General features: G+C 60.5%; 1 protein-coding gene across 1 annotated transcript; it reads right to left on the reverse strand.

Annotated features, from left to right (window-relative positions):
• Nucleotides 1-351: 351 nt before the first annotated feature.
• On the reverse strand, nt 352-19,426 carry ADA (adenosine deaminase). The gene is made up of 12 exons (XM_012728119.1): nt 19,415-19,426; nt 14,546-14,607; nt 9,421-9,543; nt 5,749-5,892; nt 4,995-5,110; nt 3,893-4,020; nt 3,279-3,350; nt 3,091-3,192; nt 2,817-2,881; nt 1,515-1,644; nt 939-1,041; nt 352-580 (listed from the first exon to the last, which is right to left on the reverse strand). Exons 1-11 carry the CDS (start codon nt 19,424-19,426, stop codon nt 955-957), a joined length of 1,041 nt encoding a protein of 346 aa, XP_012583573.1. The 3' UTR covers nt 352-580; nt 939-954.
• Between the last annotated feature and the right edge of the window lie 1,973 nt (nt 19,427-21,399).

A 21,399-nucleotide genomic window follows, 5' to 3' on the forward strand; every position in this document is an offset into this window, starting at 1 on the left:
CTGAGTGAAGCGCTCGAGCAGGTGTGGGGTGCGCTGAGCTGGTCCCCCTCCCTGGCCCAGCGTCGAAGGGGCCTGCTTCCACCTCCCCCCACCACAGCGTCAGGAACCCAAAGGAAGGTTTTCCCCTAGAGCCCTGGGTAAAAGGGGCCGAGTGTTCGGAGCGCGTACGCAGGTACCCTGCGAGAGAAGCCCCGTTTCCCCGGAAGGGTCGGCAGGCTTCGGTGCCCTCAAGACCCCAGAAGTGCTGAGGGCCTGAGCAGGCTGCCCAGCCTGGGACCCCAAAGGCCCCGCGCCACCCCCCGAGCCACACGCCACTCCACAGCTGCCCAACACCAGTTTCTTTATTAAGCACCAGCTCAGAATCAGCATCACAGAAGGTTTTAGATTGAACCCAGCCCGCACCCACGATCAGAGGGGCTGGCTGCGCCGAGCACGCTGACTTCAGGAACAGCGGCCGGCCGTGGAGACCCGTCCTCCCGGGGAGGTGTGAAGGTCAGAGTGTCGCTCCAGTCGGAGTTGTGAAGATGCCATCCCCAGGACAAGGGCTCAGCGACGTGGCCCTGGCATCTTGGACGCTGCCCTGCTCGCCAGGCCCAAGGAGCAGGTTAGGCGGTTCTCAGCACCCAGGTTGTAAGAATAACAGAGCCAGCGGGAGGCTTAGCGCGAGGAGAGCCCTGCCCGAGGCACCCGGGAAGGGAGGAGCAGGATGGAGCTGGGACCGGGGCCCACCCTCGGCCCTCAGCTTCGGCAGCCTTGGCCACGGCCCTCGTGGCCAAGGCCTTCGGCGTGGACTTTCAGGGCGACCCCTTAGGTCAGCCTCCAGCACCCAGAAACCTAGCCCCAGGCGGCCACCGGGGAGGCCCCACACCGTGGGGCTGCCCACGGAGGCAGGGGGTGGCCCTTGCTGCCGCAGGCCCAGCAGCCGGCCACGAACGTACCTGCAGGGGCTGCAGGTTACATCGCATAGGCTTTGTGGAGCAGATCAAGAAGCTCCTTCTTCTCATTTTCTGGGAGGAAGCTGGACTCGGCCGATTTGATGTTCTGGAAGGGCCAGAATGCAGGCAGCATGGAACCAGGGGGCAGGGAGGGAGGCGGCAAGCTCGCCACACTCCGGCCTCTGCTGAACACGAGCGATCAAGCCCAGGGAGCGGCTCGTCTGGGCGGGCAAGGGCCAGCGCAGAGGCAGGGGCTGTGTTCTCCAAGTGGGGGAGATGTGAGACGGGGGGTGTTGGGGGCCTCTGGGACACAGGGGCTAGAGAGCCCCTCCTGCAGGGTGCACTCGGGTCACCACCCCGCAAGTCAAGGGCTCAGCCTGGGAGCTGCAGCCTGAAACAGCTGAACGCAGCCCTTTCTGGGGAGCCACTGACGGCTTTTTAGTGCCACGGCGCTCCAAGGATGAGACACCCGGCTGAGGCGAGGTGGTCGGCCAGAGAGGTCTTACGGGGGCCTCAACTCCAGAGGCTCAGGCCCCCAGAAGCTCAGAGTCACAGCCGGCGGGGCCGGAGCCCACTCACCAGCCTCTTAAACTCGTCCTCAGTGAAGTCCATTAGGTCTCTGAGCATGTGGTAGTCAGTGTCGATGGTGGACTTGAAGATGAGCTGGTCGTCCGTGTTGATGGAATAGTTAGCATTGTCCCTCCTGAACCTGGATGTGGGGTGGCAGTGGGGGGAGGCACCTCTCACTCCTCTGTGACCCTCTGCCCCTGGCAACACCTCCCTTGAGCCCCCTGAGGTACGCCCGAAAAGGCCTGTCCTATATGCAGTGCAGAGAGAGGAAAACCCAGAGCTCGGTGACCTGACCTGGACCTGCCGACCCTGCCGAGGAGGGGTTGGTGCAAGGGCAAGTGGAGAGGGGGCTTGGGAGCCCCCCGGGGCAGCACCCTGTCCAGCCACCCGCCGCCTCCTCTCGCCTTCCCCTTCACGGCAGCCACCGGGAGAGCCCAGCATCCTCTGTCCCGCCGGGACCTGGCTTTCCACGCACCCGTGGAATCCGCTCCTAACGAGACCCCGACCTCATCCTGCTAACTCCACTGCGCTGTTCCGAGGGGTGATGACCCTGTTGGCTGTTCTCGGAGCGCCCCTCGCTTTCTGGGCCACAGCACTTTCCGCCTGTCCCCGCAATGTCACGGTCTTTCTGGGTTCTCTCCCCACACTTCAATCAGTGTGTCTGCTTAGACGACCGAGTCTCCAGGCCCCGGGCCGGATCCCACAAGCCTCCCAGAACCTTCACTGGGGGGCCCCACAGACACCACCCCCACCGCGTCCCTAGTACAGGCCTCGGAAGCCCCTTGAAGCCAGAGCCCCAGCTCCTTCCCATCTTGGAAGGCTGGCAGGCACCCCAAGTTCTTGCTGAAAAGACAGGGAGCTTTGCCCTGAAGCCGGGTGCTAGCCCCAGGGTTCAGTCCCAAGACAGCTCAAAGATGGGCCAAGGTCGCCAAGTTGGACTTCACGGTGGGGCGGGCAGGCCTTCCAGGGCAGGTTGTCAAGGTGGTGCTGGGGGGCGGGGCGGCTGGCAGGCAGGAGGGGCTCCCTTTCCTGGCGCCTGGAAGGCACAGTCTGGGGTGGAAGCTTCCCGGGCGCAGCAGGGCGGCTGCGACAGCGAGACGAGCTTCAGGGCCCGCTCTGAGTTGCTGGCGGGGACCTCGGTCAGATCACAGCACACCATGCCGTGGGGTCCTATGTGTAGGCCGAGGGCAGGAACGCCTCCTCCCCAGGGGCTTGAAGCCATTTCACATCCCAAGCCTTGGAGGGTGCATTCCCTCCCAGCCTCAGCTGCCCTGATACAAAACCGGGTGGACCCCAGAGGCCCAGCCTCACCGAACCACGGCGTGCTCCGTGTTTGCCTTCCAGGCGCCCGTGAGGTAGCTGGACCAGGGACAGACCTGAAAGAGCAGGTGTGGGCTGGCACGGAGCACCCCGCACCAAGCGGGGCGCTCCCCCGGCTGTGGAGCCACCAGCGGGGGGCTGTGGCCTGTCCGCTGTCCAGTCCCACTCCCCCACCAGCAGGCAGTTTCGGTGCCCACTCATCACACCCCCCTGGCTCCTTCTGCCCTGGGGCCCCCCTGACCTTGCCATCACCCCTCCCCCTCACCTCAAAGTGCATGTTTTCTGCCAGCAACTTGTTATAAAGGACCGGGTCCTCTATAGTGTGGTAGCCATGCCCCAGCCTCTCCGTCTTGAGGTCTTCCACAGCCTGCAGAGACGCCGAGTGAGCCCAGGAGCGGGTGGGGGTGGGTGAGGAGGCCGCAGGAGGGCCCCACGCCAGCCCGACCTGCTCACCTGTTTCACCACTTTCGGTGGGCCCACCTCCCCGGCATGCACGGTGCGGTGAATGCCGCTCTTCACAGCCTCCTGAAAGGGCAAGTGCCAGGCTGTGGGTGCCCAGGAGAAGGTCCCAGCAGGCCCGCCTTCACCACACTCTGGGGCTGGGCCTTGGCCGTCTGGAAGCATGCCCCAGGCTTCAAGGTGGGGGAGCCTGTGTTTCGTTTTGGTTTTTCATTGTTTTTTAAGTGTGAGGCATTTGCTAAGCAGCTCCGTGTCCGGCACTGCGGAAAACGGCTTACAAGCATCACACGGCAGAAGGGTGCCCCCAAGCCCAGGCACGAGAGCCCAGCCCCTGCGCCTCCTGCTCTGCCCCTTCCGCGGGAAGTGCGCTGTGAAGCTGCTGCCTCTGCTCCCGCCCGTCCTCCCAGCAGACAGAACAGCCCCGCTCGAGGCCACAGCAGGTCATGAGCAGAAACTAGCCCAAAGGGGACTCCCAACCGAGTTCTCCTTTGGGCTTTACCCCAACTCCCGACGTCACACATGAGCCCAGAAGTCTTGAGCAAGCCGAGGATGTGGCCTCTCCCTGTGGCGGGCGAGACCGGCCCTCGCCCCGCCCTCCCCGGACCCACCTGGTAAGCCTGCAGGTGTCCCGGGAAGAGGCTGCTGTCCGTGATGGTCTCGTCCCCTGCCAGGTCGATGGCCACCACACCCTGGTCCCGGTACTTCTTACACAGCTCCACCACCTCGAGGGACCACTCTGTGGGCCACACACCCACGGGCCTCTGTCGGGAGCACAGGAGAGCCCCCGCCCCCAGAGGCCAGCGCAGGACAGAGGACCCAGTGTCCACCTCCAATCCCAACTCCCGTGGCCTGGCGGCGCGGCCCACGGCAAGCTGCTCTGGCTGCTCCTCTCCCCTTGGCTACCGCGCAGGGTGGGCGAGGCTTTGCCTGGGCTCCTAAAGGACAGAGGCTGTCCTCTCACGGAACCCTCCAGCCAGCACCCGTGGGCCTCGCCCCCCCGAGCCCCCGAGGCGATGCCGGCCCACTGCTTATCACTTCGACAGAAAATAACTCCCAGGATCACTAGATTCAGTGCTAACACACCGTGTGCTCTTAGCTACCCAATGTTTGAAAACACAGGCACAGGCTTCAGAGCCAGGTGGCCCATCCTGAGCGAGGAGCAAGAGGCTTCGCATGGCCACCTCGGTGTCCTCCGGAAGTGGGCGTGAAGAGCCGTGGTCCCACCTGGAAGGCGGCGGGAGCAGCTCCCCCTGGCAAGCTCTGCTGCGGCTGGCCGGCCACCAGCCGCTGGCAGTCTCGCTGTTCTCAGAGCCCAGAGCGGGGCGAGTGCACTCCCCTGCGTGACGAGCGTCCGAGGCCCAGGGGATCCCTGCGCCCGGAGTCCAGCGGGTGTCATCACAGGGTTGAGCCCCAGAACGCCTGCAAGCCAGACCTAGGCACGGTTCTGTGGCCCAGACAGGAAAGGGCCTGGCCCACAGGGCCCCGGGGGGGAGTGTAAACTTAGACTTTTACTGTTTGGGCTTCTTAGTTTTGCGTCTCCTGCCAGTCAGAGGTCTGCCAAGGCCTGGTCTCCCTGGGAGAGACGTCTGTGCCGGCAAGTTCTCAGCCTGCCCAGGAGGCTCTGGAGTTTTAAGAAGCTCCTGCAGGCAGGCTCAATTGGCCACCCACAGCAGACCCTGCAGCCTGGGGCCGGGGCAGGGCCACACTCACCCGGCATGTGGCGCATACAGCACAGGATGGACCGCACCTTCACCTTGAAGTCTCGCTCCCCCTCCTTCAGGCCCTGGTTCACGAGGAACACCACATCACTAGGGGTGACGTCCCCCCTGTGCGGGGAAAGGGTAGGAGGAAAGCACTTGAGGCAAATGAAGACCCAAAGGCAGAAGACAGGTACGTGGGGGGGAGAACAGGAGGGGAGGAGAAGAGCAGTCTTCCAGGAGGGCCCCCCCACACTGACCCGGACGGACTCCAGGACCCGCTTTCCACGTCCCTTCAGCCTGCCGGGGCACACCCACGCCCTGCAGGGCTGTCCCCGTGCAGGGTCAGTGTGGCCTGCTTTCTCTGGCATGGGAGCATCTGCTAAGCCCGGACCTGGTCTGGCTCCCACTTGTCTGCAGAGATCTGCCAGAGGGGCAAGGTGGCAGCGTGGTACCACTCAGAGACCCCGCTTCTTTGTTGGGGGGGTTCCAGCAGGGGCCCTGGGAAGTCACGAGCTACGCAGTTAACACCCCTAGACAGCAGGCCTGTGTCCAGAACTAGACAAGAACGGACACCTCTGTCCAAGGTAAAAGCCTAAACCCCCACGAGGAGCGAGAGCCCCATCTTGCACCAGAGTAAACCCCTCTGAGCCCCAGGATAGGATGGGGAGCAAGGTTGTGCTTGCGTCAGGGCCTCGTGGCTGGCTGTCCCTCAGGCTGGCCACCTGGCCCTGTGCGGAGATGGGGTGGCCCAGGCGCTCACTCACTCTTTCTGGCCCCAGGGGATCGGATTCACTTTGGAGTTGGCCAGCAGGTGTGGGCTGTAGCGCACCTCCACGTACACCACACCCTCCTGGGCCTTCATCTCCACAAACTCGTAGGCAATCCTCTTGATGGCCTCCCGGCTGCCCCTGGAAAGGGAGAGAGGGGCTCCTAACCTGCGCCAGCCTTTGGGACCTCCAGGAGCAAAGAGGTTACACCCCTCCCCAACTCTGGGCACATCAAGCCCACTTCTAGCCCAAACCCTCAGCCCCTGGCTCTGGGCATCTGCTGCAGAAGGTCCTAGAAGCACAGCGCTAACCCCTCCATGCTAACCAGCCTCCCATCTCGGTGCTTGCCCCGTATGGCTGTTCTCAGTCTTTAAAAACGCAGGTTAGAGAAGACTGTGTGTAAGCCCTCGTGGCTTCTGGCCATCTCGGCCACCTGACTCACGTAACGCAGCCCTGTCGGCCTGCACCCTCCACCTTCTCACGCACCCAGGAGGCCCGCAGAGCCTCCTTTCTGTGCAGGGAACTGTGGGGCTGGTTTCCTGTCAGGGCTCTTGTGCTCCCCAGCTCCTGCTGCACCACCTCAGAGGCCCTCTGAGCCCCCCCCCTTATCTTTAAAAGGGCCCCGCCACCCTCCACCCTTCCCGGGTTCCTGATCCCCACCCCACATTACACATCATGTGGCGTCCGTGGCCGACTCTCCCCTGCGCTGCAGAACAGTCTCCACGGGGCAAGGACCCCTCGGCCAAGGGCGGGGTGGTCAAGCCCTTGAGTGATGGCCGGGAAGTGGCAGGAAGAGAAGGGACAGGCCACAGTGAAGCACAGTGAGGCCCAGGGTCGCACCAAGCTAGGGGCGCATCTACGTGCCCAGGACACGACAGAATGGAGCGGAGCGGGGATTTGCAAACCGTGCGTGATAGGGTCAGTGTCCGCACTAGCAGAAACTCAGCCAGCTCCCTAGCAGAAAACCCTAACCCCATTGAGAAATGGGCAAAGGACCGGAACAGAATCCTCTGAAGACGTCCCGGCGACAAGAGGGACATGAGACGTTGCCCAGCCTCGGTGCCAGGAAAGCGCAAACCCTAACTGCTGGGCATCAGGGCAGATGACACAAAATGACCGGTGCGGGTGGGAGAGGCTGGGAGAGGCTGGGCGGAAAACGGGCTCGGTGGGGGGAGGCAGCTGGCGCAGCCCTACGGAAAACGGTAGGGAGGGGCCTCAAAAAAAGAAAAGTGTGTCCCAGCTGATGCAGCCATTTAATTTCTGGGTCCTTATCCCAAGGAGTTGAAGTCAGTACTTGAGGAGACAGCTGCACCCAGTTCCCTGCAGCATCATTCGCTGCAGATGGGAGAACACCCGGTGTCCAGGGCTGGATGCACCGGACAGTGTCACACCGCCCCGCCACCACGACGATACGTGATATAAGCCAGACACAGGGAGACAAACACCGCCTTGTCTCAGTCCTGTGTGGATCTCAAACCATCAGACTGGGAAAGCCCAGTGGTGGGGGCCGGAGTGCGCAGCTGACATTGGGCCCCAGAACACAAAGCCTCAGCCGCCAAGCTGAACATTCCGGAGGCCTGAGACGAGGACGCGCCAGCGTGCTCTGCACTTGGGACGTGTCCTCTGAGGGAGCCCAAGCGTTCGTACCACGCAGGGAACCGCCAGAGTCGGTGAAGGTTAACTAGCCGGCCTGTGAGCATTTCACAGCGTGTACGCAGATCAAGACATGGAGCTGACACCCCAGTAGCCGGGGAGTGGGGGCAGAGCTCGAGGGGAGCAACAAATCCGTGGGGGATTTGTTCCCACATGAACCTGCGGTGTGACTCCTGGCTAGTCGTCACCCTGACACCAGTGATCGTGAGGACAGACGAGCTCGACTTCATCACCCCCATGAGACTCACCAGGGCCGGCGTTCGTTCGGAGCAGACAAGTGCCAAGAATTCTGCTTGTTACTTGAGGGCCGGCCCCAGAGTAAGGCGCTGTGGGGCTGCGGGGGCAGCGTCCACCCCGCTAGCTGGGAGTTCCCCCACGAAGAGTGCAAAGGCCTGGTAACTAAGCCCTTTTCAGGAGGGAGGCGCCCCACAAGCCCAGAGGGGCCTGGCCACCGCAGGACCACGGTCCCGAGAAGACCCCGAGCCTATGGGGTCAGGAAGGGCAGCCGGTGCCCGTGTCCCCCCCTGTGGGGAAGGCCTGGACCCTGGGCCCAAGCCTGGCGCCGAGGGCTGTCCCCACTTCCCCGACAGCCATGAAACCACTCACGCAGACGTCCCCTGCACTCACGGAGCAGTGTCCTAGCAGAGGCAAGCGAGTGAATAAACACAGCAAAACCAGCAGCAGGACAGAGACCGAGTGGGAGGGAAACCACACTTTCAGAACAGTCCAGGAGGCCTCGCTGTGTGAGGGAAGCTGGAGAGCTGGAGAGGAGCGGCAGCTCCCAAGCAGCATTCCAGGTGGGGGGGAAGGGCACGCACTGAGCTGGGGCTGACCTGGGTGCCCGCAGTGCCGCCGCGGGAGGCCCCTGTGCTTGGGGCGGGAGAGGCCCAAGGGGGCGGGGAGGCACCCACCTGCCACCTGTGGGTGGCAGCAAGGGGTGGGGGAAGTCAGGTCTCCGGGGCCAACAGCCTGGCCAGTGTGGGTCTGCAGGAGGCTGGGGTGATGCGGGAGGCGCCTTGGCCCACGCACGGCCCTCCCTGCCTGTAAGCCCTGGCGTGGGTGTGTTCAGGGAGTGGCCAGGTGCTTCTCAGCAAGCACAAAACTCGGGCAGACTTCCAGAAGATCCCAGAAAGTTGCCCAAGAAGCCAGCAGCCCTGGGACTCCTTGCCCAAGACTCCCCAAGCCTGCCTGGCCCCTAACCCTGCCACGGCCTCTGCTGCCTCCTATGTGTTCGTCACCGGTCCGGCAACAGCCCAGGCTCGGTCCATCCTCAAGCCCTCCCTCAGTGCTGGCCCTCTGACCATCACCGGTCTCCATCCCCAGGCCTGCGCCATACTTCCTCCTCCAGGCAGACTCCCCTGACTGCCCCATCCTTTGTCTCCAGCCTCTTCCTGCAGCATTGACTGCAAAGTCTTGACTCTTGCCCGCTTAGGAAAGGGTCTCCTACCAGGTAACGAGGTGACACTAGGGTGAGGTGGAGGGAGGGAGGAAATCCTAGGCTCGAGCCCTTTCCAGCTATGTGGCCCTGGGCAAACGCCACTTCCCTGGGCCTGCGTTCCCTCCTCTGCAAATGAAGTGTCCACTTAGCAGGTATGTGGACGACTACAAAGACAGTTGTGTGAACTGTACACATTATGATCTTCTAAGGTCGAAAAAGTCCCTCAGGTCACTGAAAGAACCACAGCTGTTCTGTGAAGAAAAGAAAGGTAACAAGCATGCAAGAGAGGGTGGTTGTCAAAGGCACCGCTTATCTTCCAGGGAAGAGGGACCTGAAGGCAATGGAGTCCTCCACTGCCCCTGAAGACCATGCCCCAGGCCCCACTGCCTTGGGACGGTCAGTTATTCCGTGGAGGTCTGATGCTGATACGTGTGTTATTAAGCTCCACACCTGCCACCTTGAAGGAATTTCAGTTCGCCATACCCACTTTCCAGCCTGGAATACCAAGACCCCTGGGGGTAGAGGTTGACCCAAGCACAAATAATAGCGAGAAGAGAGCTGGGCCTGGCCAGACTCACGCGATGGCTGGCATGTAGTAGTTGAACTTCTCCAGGAATTCTGGAAGGCTGAGCGGCTTGTCCATGCCGATGATGTCCTTCAGGCCTTCTACCGTGTTAGCCGGCAGGCTGACCCCCCTTTGCCTGGGGACAGAAGAGTAGGATGGTAAACTGCCCAGGCAGAACCCTTACAGGACCCCAGCAGGAAATCCGGATCTCTCCATCGGACACTCCTCCCATTGGACACAGGGAAACGGAGGCTCGGGGGGAGAACTAGGACCGAGTCCTTCCTGCACCGGTTGTGTAAAAGCCCACACCAGTCAGTCTGAAGGGAGGCAGCCGGGGGCCTGCTCCCTGGGACAGGCCCGCAACTCCCCCCCCACCACCACCCAGCCCCTGGAAGCAGCTGACCCTAGGCCAGAGGTCATGGGTCATCAGCGTCAAAGGCTGTGGCACCATGATGTCCTGGGCAGAGGTAGAACCTCCCTCCCGTCCTGTCCGGCCACCAGGCGCATCAGAGCCTGGCCCGGCCCAGCGTGCCAGGAGAGGGCCTGGGAGTTGGCCACTCGCCTTGCCCACCCCTCACCCAGGGCTTACTATGAAGTCTCTGGCTGGCGCCCCTCCCAGCCACCAGCAGCAAGGTGCCGGGCTGGGTGGTGCACCCCCTGGCTCTGGCCCAGTTCATGGCCCCCGTTTTTCCACTTTTAAGATAAAAGGGACAGGCAAAGAACACAGATGCTTAAATGCTGCTCCAGCAAGGGACAAGTAGCCAGTGGAACTCCGCAAGCAATTCAGAGGGCAGAGGAAAACTTCAAAGAACATCCGGGGACTCGGAGGGTGTGACCTCCCTGAGGCAAGACAGCCCTTTCTGAAGAGGGGCCTGGGCTGTTTGAGAGTGGCAGCAACCTCCCATGTCATCCAAGGAATGGAAAATAAAGCTGAGGACATCCTCCAGCAAGCAGAACAAAGACCAGGAGGTAAAAGTTAGATGATTAAATCAGACAGGTATCTGCTTAGTCATGAAGCCAGGACAGGGGAGGAAATCACAGAAGTTGAACCAGCGTTCAAGTCATCTGACAGCTGTTATTAAACACTGTCCTACAGAGCCCCCTGAAACATGCCTCTTCCCCATTTGGGGGATCCCCAAGTTCTCATTAGTGACCAGCGGGTCCCACCCAGAGATCCCCTGGCACCTGCCCCTGTGACATGGCACCCCGACATGGCGCTGCAGCCAGAGACCAGGTGTTCAACCGTCGCTGGCCAGCCTGCCCCACCCCCGGCAGGCATGGGACCCCCCAGCTGCCTCCTGCAGAGTCTGTCGCGGTCACCGCACAGCTTGCCGGGAGCGGGTGGAGGCTGCAGAGGTGATGCGCAGGTTGTGGCTCACACTGCCAAGCGCAGCGGCCCCGTGTGGTCCTCCCACCTGCCTTTGACACACCTGCCCAGGTGAACTCTCCTGGGTGTCCGCTCAGGGCTCAGCAGACCGCAGCTCCCCACCCCGCCCTCCACTCAGGCACCACCACGAGGGTCTACAAAGGGCACAGGTGGACGGCAGAGGCCACCCCTGGAGGCAGCCTGTCCCCTCCCAGACTCCTCTTTCCAGACTGGCTCTTTCCGAGCCAGAGCCGGCCCCTCCCCCAGCTGCCATCTCCCGGGCCCCAAGTCCTGTTGTTTTTACTTCCTAAATATTTCTCCCATTAGTCCCTTCCTCTCCGGCTCATCAACAGCCCCTGAGAGGGATCTTTGGATCAGAGTGGCCCAGAAGACCTCCCAGAGGAGGGGAGGTCGGAGCAGAAAGGTGGTGAGGGGAAAGGGGCAGAAGGGGTGGGAGCCGGGCTCGGGGCAGAAGTGGCGAGGCGGCTCGGAGCCGGGCAAAGGGCTGGAGTCAGAGCCAGCTGGCGGGAGCTGATGAGCCCGGGCAGGGTGGCGGTGGCTTCCTGAGTGGCCGGTGGGACTTCAGCCTGAAGGCACCAAGAAGCCACTGGAGGAGGTAAGCAGGGAGCAGCGTGAAGTCATTCACTTGAAGAGCTGCTGCTGGCTACTGCTCGCTCGGGGACTGGAGGGAAACCAGGACAAAAGGCCCAGAGCTGCTCCGGCCCCAGCAGACCAGCAGCACAGCGACTCCAGGTCCCCAAGCCGAGGCCTCCAGGAGCCGCTCACAGCGCACAGCTCCTGTCTGGGCCCAGAGTTGAAGCAGGAAGGAGTTGTTCCAGGGCCCCGCTTCTCCTGCCCTCCCAGGCCACCCTGTTCTCTTCAATGGTTCTACCTCCCTGGTCAGTCACGGCCATGCCCCAGGGCACTGGCCAGTTCTCGGCCCCCCTTGATGGGGAGGCAGTTACAATGAGCCCTGCCACAGTGCCCAGCAACGGAGGATGAGCCGAGGCGCGGGTGTTCACAGTCTGCCCTCCCACCCTGCCCTTCATGTGTCCTTGTCAGTAACAGTCTTCTCTCTCCAGGGTATGGAGGGGCGCTAATAAGGCTGTGTGCGCCTGGGGGAAGGCAGATACTGAAGCCTGATGATCCAGTTTAAATTCCAGTCCTTAAAGGCTGTGTGACCTTGGAGAAGTTACTCAACCTCTCTGTTTACTGTATCAGGTATATTTGGGCGGAAGAGGTCTGAGGACTTTGGAGGACTTTTAGGGCCATATGCAGACATGAGCTTCGACCCTGAGCAGAATGGGCGTGGGGGTGGGGCAGGGCTGAACAGGGCAGTGAGCTCAGACTGTTTGAAGATCGTCGTTCTGACTGCAGTACTGTGGGGACAGCAGGCAGGAGGTGGCCAGAGTGAACACCTGCAGACCAGCGCAGAGGCCTTGGCCATGGTTCTGGGGAGGGACGCTGGAGGCTCAGACCAGGGAGAATAAAGCAACCAGATTCACACTGCTTTGGAAAAGAACTCGCAGGGTCTTGAAGGAAGCTGAGAAAGAGGAAGCAGCAGCAGCACCACCACCCCCACCCCCAAGAGGATTCATAGGAGCTGAAGGAGGAAGAAACTGGTGAGGTCCTCAAGGCAGGCAGGCAGGCAGGGTCCAGGATGGGGTCACAGCCAGAGGCTCCCCTCCTCCTCCTTGCCGGGAGTCCATAACAGAGTCTGGCTGCTGGCAGGAGAGCAAACTCCATCTGGCACCCACCCGGGCACCAACACCCAGACACCCAGGTGACTGGGGGAAACGGACACCCCCTCCACCCGCCCAACAGGGTGGCTCCTTTCCCTATTCCCTGCACCCCACCCTGACAGGCTCCCTTCCTCTCCCACTTAATGAGTGCCCTATGGTCCCTGAATGACCTGAGATTAGATCCCAGCTCAGAGCCTGATAACAAACTGGCCTAATTGTTAAGGGGAAGGATGTCCTAAAGGAACTCTGCAGAGTTTTGTGGACTCCACTCCTTACTCCAGCTTTCTGGACCCTGCCCCCTACTCCAGTGATTGGAAACTACAACTCCCAGCAGCACCAGGGAGAGAACTGCGAGGACCCAAAGGGTGGAGCTAGCAGGAATTCTGGGACATTTGGGGGATAAATAAGGCACGAGTGCATCTCTCACTCTCTGGCCTGGGAAACGGCTCTCTGGACCGGGTGATTCAGGTGTGTTCAGTCAGCCGAGCCAGTAAGGTATTCCAGTCACTTTGTATCCCGCTCTCTTTCCCTGGGTTGTTTCCTATTCCTTTCCCATTTTGTAAACCCATTATTGACCCTTGTGTGCACCTGCAGTGTAACTGAATTGTGAGCGTGCAGATGAGGCCCCACCAACAGGTGGCCCAGTCCACTCTGGGCTACCCTGAAACAGTTTTTGGCACCCAATGTGGGCACCAAAGGGGGTGGGACCCAGAAGACTGCAGAGTTCCTTTAGGACATCCTTCCCCTTAACATAACGAGGGCATTAGGGCCGCCATAATGGCTGGCGGCTCCACAGGCCAGGAGGGCAGAGATAAGCCCTGCGGCCTCTGCCACTTCACTGGAGCCCCATGGCTGTGACATCATTAACAGGCACTTATGAATCACTTCCGGCACTCTAGCTGTGGGGTCAAGGGTGGGTGTGGATTGGCACTCACCAGGCAAGTCACCTCGCCCACCCTGGCTCAGTTTGCTCCCAGTCGTGAGGGCTCAGGGCCTCAGCCGGAAGGCAGTGCTGGCAGATCAAGTCAAGCAGCACCTTCCCAGGACAGAAGAGTCCGGAATTGTGACAGATAGAGGCTTGTCTTCTGGTCTGAACTCTCAGGGAGTTGGGGGTGCTGAGGGCACCCCAGGTCCCCCAGGCTCTTCCCTACAAGAGGGGATCTGGTTTATGGAGCAGAGTGCTGGACTCTGGGTCCAGAGCAGACAAGTACAACTTAATCCTCCCAGACAAACAGGACATGTGGGTGAGCAGGAAGAAACTGGGCTGCTGGGGCGGGTGGCAGGAGGGATCCCACCTCCACCTCCAGATCAGGAGGAAGCTGGTCCCCACCCCACCCCCAAACTACAAGGCCAAGATCTCAGCAAGGAGACAGGAATCTGGGTTTGACTCCAGACCCCCTGGCCTCCAAAGTTCCTGCCCTGAAGTGCTGGGCCCAGGAGGGACCCGAGTCCTTGAGGCTAAGAAGGGGGTAGATCTGGGATCTGAGGGACCTTAGCCCACCCCATCTGTGTCGCTGCGGCAGGGGGCTCACTGGGAAGGGGAGGGGATGTCAGGAGTGGGCGGGGCTAGGGGGCACCAAGGTATTTTCCATGGTGGTCAAGGACAAGCCTTGGGGGCCACCCGCCAGCTCTACCGTCCACTCTGGGGTGGCCTCTGCGCTCCCCTTAGAAGGGGGGTTTGCAGCGCCAAGACCTCCTCCATGTCAAGAGTCAACAGGCTCCAGAAGAGGCCCGGTCACTGAGGCACAGCTGCTGCTGACCGGCTCAGCCCTGGAACTGCGTCCACATGTCCAGATGTGTCCGAGTAGCCTCACCAGGCAGGACAGAGGCCCAGAAGGCAGAAGACAAGGGCTGTGGATCTCAGAAGGCCTCGTGCCCCCAGCGACCACCATCTGCCCCCCAAGGAGGGCTTAAACCCACAGGGGAGGCAGAAGAGAGCAGCGACCTTGACCTCCCACAGACCTCCAGGTCTGACAGTGGACGCCGCCCACGTCCTGGGGAGGAGGCCTTTTCTCAACTCAGGGACTTACTTGCCATAGTATAAGATGGTTTCTGGCTTGATGGCTCCGTCCAGGTGGACATGCAGCTCCACCTGCACAGGGGGAGGAGAGAACAAGCCCGCATGAAGCCTGAAGGGCCTCCTGGGGGTCACTGCCAACCCAGGGCCAGTGTGAGCCAGGATGGCCAGTCCCTGCTCACAGGACACTCACACCCACCCAGAGAACGTTCACACCGCCACTCTGTGGGGTGAGCTTCCTTGCTCCGTTTCAGTTGTGAGTACTGAGGCCCAGAGAGGTAGAGCACTTGCTCAAGGCCACACAGCAAGTGGTGGAAGCAGGAACCTGAACAGACCCAGGGGCAGAGCCAGAACCCCAACCCAGCCAGTTCCGAAGCGTGTTATTTAAATTTTTATTTTGCCCCTGAAGCTTGTGCTTTTAAAACCCAAGGCCTGTCTGGGGCCTGTAGGAGCCGCTGAGCCGGGGGCACCACACAGGCAGACCCTGCTCTCATCCAGCCCCCAAGACAAAGTCCAACTTCAGCACCACGTGTGGGCTGAATGCCCCAGTCTCCATGGTTAGGCTCCATTCTCAAAAGCAGCCAGCTATGCTCCACTAAAGCTGAGGTTTCCAGAACCCTAGAGTGTGTGCACCAGACACCTTGGTGGTCAACTGTTTAGCCCATGAACGCCTCACAGAGCAAAGCCGAGGGCTAAGGGTGAAGGCTTTGGAGCCTGGTCACCAGGTCCCGCTCCAGGCTCTGGCCCTTTTCTGATCATTTCTGAACCTCAGTTTTCTCAGCTAGAAAAACAGGTTATTTTTGCTCCCCTGTCCAAAAACAGTCGTGAGGATTTGAGAGGGCACAGGCAGACGGCCGAGACAGAGGCAGGGTTTTTCTGGGAGATGTTCTGAGCAACAAAGTGGTGCTATCTGGGTGTAAGGTGGGGTGAGTATGAGCTGGGCCCCCAGCAGCAGCACCAGAACCAGAGGCCCAGAAGGCAGAAGACATGGGCTTCAGCTTAGAAATGAGGCCTCCACATCCCCCCAGACTACCTTCTTTCTCCAGTGGGAAAGCAATTCTGAGATCCTCCTGTACCAGGTCATGGAGGAAGCCAGGCGTGAAATGCTGAGAACTCAGCTGACATCCCCACCAGGTGGGCCTTCCCTGACAGCTGGGGACCTGGACAGGAAAGTGGCTGCCTGGCTCCGGGGAGATGGCCAGGGGTTGCTGACCCCATGACAGGGCCAGGCCTCCGCAGTCAGTGCTCTGGCGTCATCCAGCCTGCACTCATGCCCAGGTGCAGTGTTGTTGGGGGAAATCGCCCCCTCTCTCCCCACCCCACGAGATGAAATTTAAGCTCCCTAGCCCGGAAGAAGTAGAAGAAAGTAAAAAGTTCAGGCTATGCTCAAGAATTTAATCTTTGGAGAGGAAGAAAGTTCCCAGGAGGCGGCTGGAGGTCAGTATGGGCCAAGGAATGGTTTCTGTGGAGGTAGGGATGGCTCAGGCGTGTGCACATGTTGATGGGGTGACGGAAGTGGAGAGAAGAGCTGCCTGTGCTTAAAAGGTAGGGAGAGGGGGATAAAATGAAGACCACGCTGGCCTTGAGGCCTGGAGGGAGCTTCTGGAAGGCGAGGTAGAAAGGGGGGTGGTCCCTGGTGCCAACTGTCCCTCTGTGGCTGTGTGGGTTGGGGGAGCCTGGCTGGAGCACATGGGGCTTCCCAGAGCCCTCTCCACTCGGTTGCAGCAACTGGCAATGTCCAGAGGGTGATGGCCAGTCCACCTGGTATGTGAACAACCTCCTCCAAGTTAGAGAAATGGGCCAAGGGCCACAAGAAAGACAGTGTGTGTGTACCATTTAGAAAGCCTCCAGCGAGGATCACAGAAGAGACACAGCTGGCCTGGGAGGGACGCCAGGCCCAGGGGCCATGGGCAGAGCATCATGAATTGGCCGGAGCGCAGAGGCAGCAGCAGAAAGCCAGAGCGAGTCAGGAAGGGGAAGGCAGGGGGCCTCACTGGTCACGTTAAGGGGCTTCAAGCGCAAGAGTCACACTTCAAAGCGCCTCCGGCTGCTGTGGGAGCCCTGACGTAGCGTCCAGAGGGGACAGGCCAGCAGGGACAGCAGCGCAGGCCGAGAACGCCCGAGGGAAGCAGGGCCGACCCCAGGCCACAGGCCTACTCCTCCTGGGCGGGACTCAGCAAGTCTGAGGAAAAGGCAGGAGCCACCCCACAGGCAGCCCCACGAGGCCTGAGGCCCCCGGACGACCCCGACCACAGGGATGCTCCGGCCGGGACCCCGCTCTGTGCCTCGTTCCGGGAGAAGAGGGGCCTCTATCTCCCTGTGCTGGCAACACATCTCAGCCTTACCAAGTAGGGACTTCACTCCCACCTACACAGCCACCACGACGGGATGTGACCAGTTCTGATTCTTGGGCTCCCCACTTTCCCTGCAGCTCAGATGTGAATACAACCACAACCCTAAACAGAGCTTTGTGCTTATACAGACCCTTTATCTTCCTCTTTAACTCACTGACTCTTAACCCCTCTCAGGCACACATTGGCCGCTGTTGCAGGCCAGGAAATGGACTCGCCCTCGCTGCAGGACCTGCCCCAGGTCAGACTGACCGAGCTGTGCGCCTTCATCTCTAACACCAAGTCCTGCCCACAGGCGACAGCCACCTCCCTGGCGACAGCCACCTCCCTGGCGCTGGCCCCGGCCTGCACCCAGCCTTCTGACCTCTCCGAAGACCTCATGCCCTCTTCCCCCGCTCACTCTCCTCCCTCCAAGGCTGACTCAGTCAGCACCTGTCAGAATGCCGACTCCCCTCCCCCAACAGGAAGTTTCTCCAGCTACCAATACACTGACTAAACCCCCAGTAGGTATGGGCACTGTGGGGCAAGGGGAGCCATGCCCGTGTTCCTAGGAAATGCCAGCCAGCCAGGTGAGGCCCCGAGAGGTGTATTCCCTCGCCCAAGGAAGGTGTCAGGCCAAGATGAGGACCCAGGTCTTAGACTCTTGGGACAAACAGGCGGGATGTGATTCCTGCTCGCAACAGCCACAGGGTGGTAGGGCTACCAAATCAGGCTACCCACAGGGCTCCCAAATGCATCACTGTCTTGTTCGCCCATTAGCTTTTAAATTCACTTTCTACCTACCCTGCAATGCCCTTGTGCCCAGGACAGGGCCCAGCCCAGCAAGAAGTGCTCAGTAGGTATTGAACCACTGATTATTTTTCCCTTTTCCATCCTGTCAGAGGTCTGGGCTCCTGTCTCAGGGAAGGAGCTGGCAGAGAACCCAGATAGGGCAGAATGGCCAGGGATGCCTGATCAGTGCCCAGATCTGGGCACAGTATTCAGGACTTAGGGAAGCGTGGGTACTCCACCAATCAACTTTCCTCTCTACCCAGTCCTGCTCTTTGCCCTGAGGTGAGCAGTACCAGGGCTCAAAACACGCGTCGCTGCTGATTTTTAAGGTGAGGCAGGGAACAGGACAGCTCTGAGATGACAAGTTGTTTTAGTCACCCTCCTCCAGGAAGTCCTCTGCACTTAGGCCGACCTGTGGCTTCTATGGCCTCAAGGAAGGAGCAGCCTTGAAGGGGCCTCCCCGGAGCCTCCTACTGACATGGGCTGGACTGCAACAACCTTCCTTGGAGGGCTTGGGAAAGGTACAGCTTGGCTTGACCCCCATTAGAGGTGGAACACTGAGCCTGAGATCAGGGCACAGGAAACTGACTGGAACGTCAGGTCAGGAGGACCACACCCCAGCCCCATCCACCTGCAGATGGAGCCGAGTCAGCTGGCAAGATCAACCGAGGACCAGTAGGGCCCTTGGTCAGGATGGCCAGCGACTGCCAGCACACCAGGGAGCCAAGTGCCAGGCCTGTGCTTGAGGTGTGTTGTTGGTGAATGTGGGTCTAACTCCCATTTCACAGATGGGGAAATCCAGCACAACAGCTGGGTGGAAACACTCAGACCCGAGCAATCGGGCCCTGGCTGCTGCCCAAGTTTTAGCGCCTCTGCCTCTGGCCATATGAACTTGGAGGTGCTTCCCCCCACTTTGCTGCTTTTGGGCCTGAGAACCCTAAGGCCTGAGTATTACCCTACTGTCTTGGTAAATACATTCCAACCCTCCTTTGCCCTCACCCCACCCCCCCGGCTCTCTTCTTCTCCCCTGTCTTCCTAGCCCCAGAGAGCACCCCCGTAGGTCAGGTGGGCAGGACAAGTTCTTCCAGCTCACAGGCCCCTTCTCACCCATGCCAAGCCCACCCTGAAGTCAGACAGTCAGGAGGGCGGCTTGCTGTGTGACCACAGACCCACACTTCCCCTCTCTGGTCCTTGCTTCCTCTGCCAAAGGCTTCAGTGAAACCCAGACTCATCCCTTCCCCTGTCAACTGTCACTGAGGCAAGCTCTTCCCAGCGCCTTTACCTATGGTTACTTCAAAGCAGCACTGACAGTGGGCGTTGTGGCAGGAAAGAAGGGGACACACTCCAGGTGGAAGGGCTCCCAGAGCCCACAGCGGCAGGCCCCCTGCCCCAGAGCAGAAGCCATATTCCCAGGGCACTGTACAAGTCAGCCCCCTCCCAGAGAAGCCGGCCAACGTCAGCCCATTTCAGAGAAGAAAATGGGGCTTCAGCCCATTTCAGAGAAAACGGGGCTTCAGCCCATCCACCTGAGCCCACAGAGCCCTTAGGTGGGGGTGGGGGGGTGCAGGGTCCACGCCCAGTCTGATACCCAAGGCCACTCTGATCAAACTGCTGCCCCATGAAGCAGGAAAGGCAAGTTAGCAGCACAGGGGCCAGCACCTGCTCCAGTTTTAAGTCGCATCCTGCTGCTTCCTGTGACGTTGACTTGGAAGGAACTTGCCAGTGTCCTCCCATGTCAAAATGAGGCTACAAGGACCCACCTCCAGGGCCATTGCGGGCACCCCACAAGTTAACAGAGCTGCTCCTGGTTGGAGACTACTCACACAAGAAAGGCCAGTGAGTTAGCACCCACCCTGGCCGGCACCAGAAGGACCGTTGGGAAGCTGCCCTTCAGACGGGCCTGGCCAGCTCCAGAGCTCAAAGGCGCTCAGACTGCGGTGTCTGGGGGCTGAGTTTCCTCAGAGCAAATGGGGATGAAGACCTCTGCATCGTGGAGCTGTCTAGTGGACATAAACTCCGTGAGCTGATTACCCAAGGTGCCGGGACTCCCGGCGCTCAACTGACAGCTGCGGTTATTACGGTAACCGGCACCTGACACAAGCTGACGCTCTGGGTCAGCCGGCCCTGCCTCATGTGGACACTGACGTGGGCTGCCCCTGCACCCATCTCGATGCCTTGAGCCCCACAGGTGCTCAGGAACCAAGAGTTTACATAACGAGCCAGGTGTCTGGGCTGCGTGGGGCCTTGCTCCCCAATGTGTGGCCTGGGGGTGATCAGCATCTCCAGGCTGACCCTCAAACTCCCACTGATGCTGACCCTTAAAGCTCAGGTGTCTTGAGGCCCCATTTAAGTTTAGAGGGCACTGTCCTGCTCTGTCCTAAAGTTGGCCAGGTCCTGAACCTCACCTGGCGCAGGTGTGAGATGCCAAGGGCTCCTTCCCCAGGGAGGCAGCACAGGGCGCACCGGCACCTCCACCCCCAAAGGCAGGTCAGGAAGCCTGGGGACCTAGAAGCCAGCCCCGCAAGGCTCCGACTCCAGTGGCCTCTTCTGTTATCCTAGGCCTCGAACTCGGGGCCTCCCTCCGTGTCTTCATCCCCAACGTGGGATGACACCCGCACCCAAGATTCATGCAGGGAACAGGTACAGATGGGGCCTGGCCCAGAGCAAGAACTGAGCTCCAGATACGGAGGCTGGTGATTGTCTGTGCCACCCTTGGCAAGGCAGGAGCCAGCCCTGGTCACGGTGGCTCCAAGAGTCCTCGCTTCCCTGCCAGCTCCGACACCGTCTCTCTGCAGAGTATACGATGTATCAGCTCTAACAGTGGGTGACACCCCCCCTTCCCTCACAAGTGTCACCTTTTAATTTCTAGATGCCCCTCAAGCAGGCACAGCCCATTTCCAGGGTGAGCTACTAACTGTCCCCCTCCTTCATAGGCCTGTTCTCAGGGTCACAAGGACCACTGCAGTGTTCGCGGCCGGGTAAGGAGGCGTCCTAGGCCAAGGCAGAGAACCCCAAAGCACGGAAGAAAAAAGCCTCCATCCTCCAGGGCACCGAAAAGGGTGCCAGGGGAGGTGTGGAGGAGGTGAGGGGTGAAGTACCCGGGGGTGAAGTACCCGGCATTTGCACCGTTGGGCTTACAGGATCTACCCTGCAGTGGGGGCCAGAGAGGGGGAAGTGTAACACCTTACGTCCTTGGAGAGCCCTTTCATCCCATCACGCACACATGGGGCTCTCAACACTCGTCACATCTGCCATTTTCATTCACAACAACTTGTCAGAAAGGTAAGCTGAGGTTCACTGCAGCCTATTCTCTCATCTCCTGATCCACCAGCCCCAGCAGTTTCAAACCCTACTAGCCGATTTATTCTGCTGGTCCCTCCCTTCTTCCATCTTAATCTGCACTCAGAAACCAGCCAAGTGGCCTGCACCCTCCCTGACCCAGCCACTCCGAAGATAGGACTGTGTGAGGAGAGAAAGGCTGTATTCCTAGGGCCGGTGGCCATGCTGGGCCCAGAGCGAGCCCTACTAGAGACCAGAGCCGAAGGCCCACCCAACCCCTCTGCCCCTAGGAGAGAGGGGGTCCCCTCTCTCCCCTGACATGGCTCACCCTCCCCTTACAAAATTATCAGTGTTGGAATGGAAAGCTGATGTCAGTCACTGAGCATGGAGCACACGCCCTGCACGCTGGGTCCTGCTTTACAGCTGCGTCCCAGAGAGGCCAAGTTCCCCTGCTAAGGCTCAGGAG

The sequence above is a fragment of the Condylura cristata genome, unplaced genomic scaffold (genome assembly GCF_000260355.1).
Source record: "Condylura cristata isolate star-nosed mole 26May11 unplaced genomic scaffold, ConCri1.0 scaffold00022, whole genome shotgun sequence".
In the NCBI taxonomy this organism is placed as follows: Eukaryota; Metazoa; Chordata; class Mammalia; order Eulipotyphla; family Talpidae; genus Condylura; species Condylura cristata.

What these genes read in the sequence shown, in the direction of transcription:
- ADA (XM_012728119.1), bottom strand. An exon ending in GACACCTGCAGGCTTACCAG is followed by an intron (nt 3,351 to 3,892) that starts GTGGGTCCGGGG and finishes TTGCCCTTTCAG; the next exon opens with GAGGCTGTGAAGAGCGGCAT. An exon ending in ACGGAGCACGCCGTGGTTCG is followed by an intron (nt 1,645 to 2,816) that starts GTGAGGCTGGGC and finishes CCCCACATCCAG; the next exon opens with GTTCAGGAGGGACAATGCTA.